Source organism: Sprattus sprattus (genome assembly GCF_963457725.1).
Source record: "Sprattus sprattus genome assembly, chromosome: 11".
In the NCBI taxonomy this organism is placed as follows: domain Eukaryota; kingdom Metazoa; phylum Chordata; class Actinopteri; order Clupeiformes; family Clupeidae; genus Sprattus; species Sprattus sprattus.
In genome coordinates this window covers 23,317,685-23,319,289 of record NC_137909.1, presented here as the reverse complement: position 1 = coordinate 23,319,289, position 1,605 = coordinate 23,317,685, and the positions used below count along the sequence as shown (strand labels likewise).

General features: G+C 43.8%; 1 protein-coding gene across 1 annotated transcript in view; it reads right to left on the bottom strand.

The window, feature by feature from the left end:
• Positions 1 to 333: 333 nt before the first annotated feature.
• LOC308372376 (BOS complex subunit NCLN) overlaps positions 334 to 1,605 on the bottom strand; it is a gene marked incomplete at both ends in the record, with an annotated part of 11,338 nt that continues 10,066 nt past the window's right edge. Inside the window, 4 exons of the mRNA XM_080847530.1 lie at positions 334 to 390; positions 554 to 632; positions 747 to 800; positions 1,035 to 1,207. Of these exons, the coding sequence (XP_080703656.1) occupies positions 334 to 390; positions 554 to 632; positions 747 to 800; positions 1,035 to 1,207 (363 nt within the window). The remainder of the gene's footprint in view (positions 391 to 553; positions 633 to 746; positions 801 to 1,034; positions 1,208 to 1,605) is intronic.

The following is a 1,605-nucleotide window of genomic DNA, read 5'->3' as shown; positions in this document are numbered from 1 at the left end:
CCAGACTTAGTTTCATATTGATCTCAGGCTGTCTCCTTGAGAGGCAGAGGAAACTTGATGACAAGGAAGGCTCTTGGTTGTTGTTCTGAGGCCACCCAAGGCTCTATGACGGGAGCAGAGAGAAAGGACGAGAAGAGTGGACACAATGGGGTCCTTCTTCAGAGCGAAGGACGACGAGAGGGGACAAAGTGGGGTGTTTCTTCGGGACACCAGAGGAGTCGTCTGACTGGGCCAGAGAGAAAGGATGACGAGGGTGGACACAATGAGGTCCTTCTTCAGGACAGTCGCAGGAGTCGCAGCTGAAAGTGGAAAGGCCGTCTCTGAAGGCAAACCTCACTGGTGTTTGGATTTCATTGCCATCTTCAGTTTGCTGTAAATGTCCCCGAAATTCTAATGACAGAATAATCAATAGGGTTGTCAGAATTAAGGGGAATGACACAATACCAAGAACACTAAATGTAATATTTATACAGGTCTCAAAACAAAGCCAAGGCTGTGAAACAAGGGTTTAATTAAGACAGGGCCTAAGATGCCACATTAATGCAGTACACACCTGAATGGAAAAATATATTATTCCCAAATAGGCTGCAATGCAGCCTCCCAGGAACAGATCAAAGGCTGCCGGCTTCACTCTGAAATCCAGTCAGATAAATCGTTTTAGTGACAGCTGATGGTAATCCAAGATGCGCTATAACTAGGTTAAGAATTTGATTATAGCTCTGTAAATAACAGGGGATAATACTAACCTGTACATCATCATCGGTTGATTCATTTGATCATAGAAGGTCATATCAGGGTCCCTGTCACAAACGAATATCAAGCTTATTACTGTATATATCAACTGAATTATGTATCACAATTATCTCTCTGTGTGTGTGTGTGTATGTATCAATGATCCAATGTGTTCTACCTACCTTTGGTATTGGTCTGGATATATGACATTTGCATGTCGGTTAGAATGTGTGTGTGTGTGTGTGTGTGTGTGTGTGTGTGTGTGTGTGTGTGTGTGCGTGGGTGCATGCATGCATGCATACTTGCGGTCCTGTTTGAAGGTGTGCCTGTACACCTGCTGTACGTGTTGCCTGAGCTCCTGTTCCAGGGTGGCGATCATGAGGTTCTGGGCGGGCTCTTTGTCCATCAGCTGGGCCGCGCGAGGAGCAGATGTCAAGAACGACATCAGCGCCGATAAACGACTGTCCTGCACCTCCTGAAAGAGAGAGTGAAAAGGTTTTCTATTCTCACTCTCAATCTCTTTCTTCCTCTACTCTCACTCTTTATCTCTTTCTCTCTCTGTCTCTTATAAGCATATTCACATGTGAGGGTCATTCGGTTGATTACATTGTCATATCACACAATAACATTCCAAACGATAACAATGACATTACGTATTTTTTACATCTGGTCAAGAAGTGTTGGGAATTCAGTGTTACGTTCTTAGTCGTACAGAATCAGGCCATTCAAACGTGCAATAGTAATTTTTTTTTCATCCCACCCGGGCCAAAACCCTAATTTAACGAGATGAGACAAGATGCACAAAATTCACTGTTGCACAGAGCTGCTTGATGGTGTTAAGTCAAAGCATTTTCAGTTCTTTTTTTCAAGAGC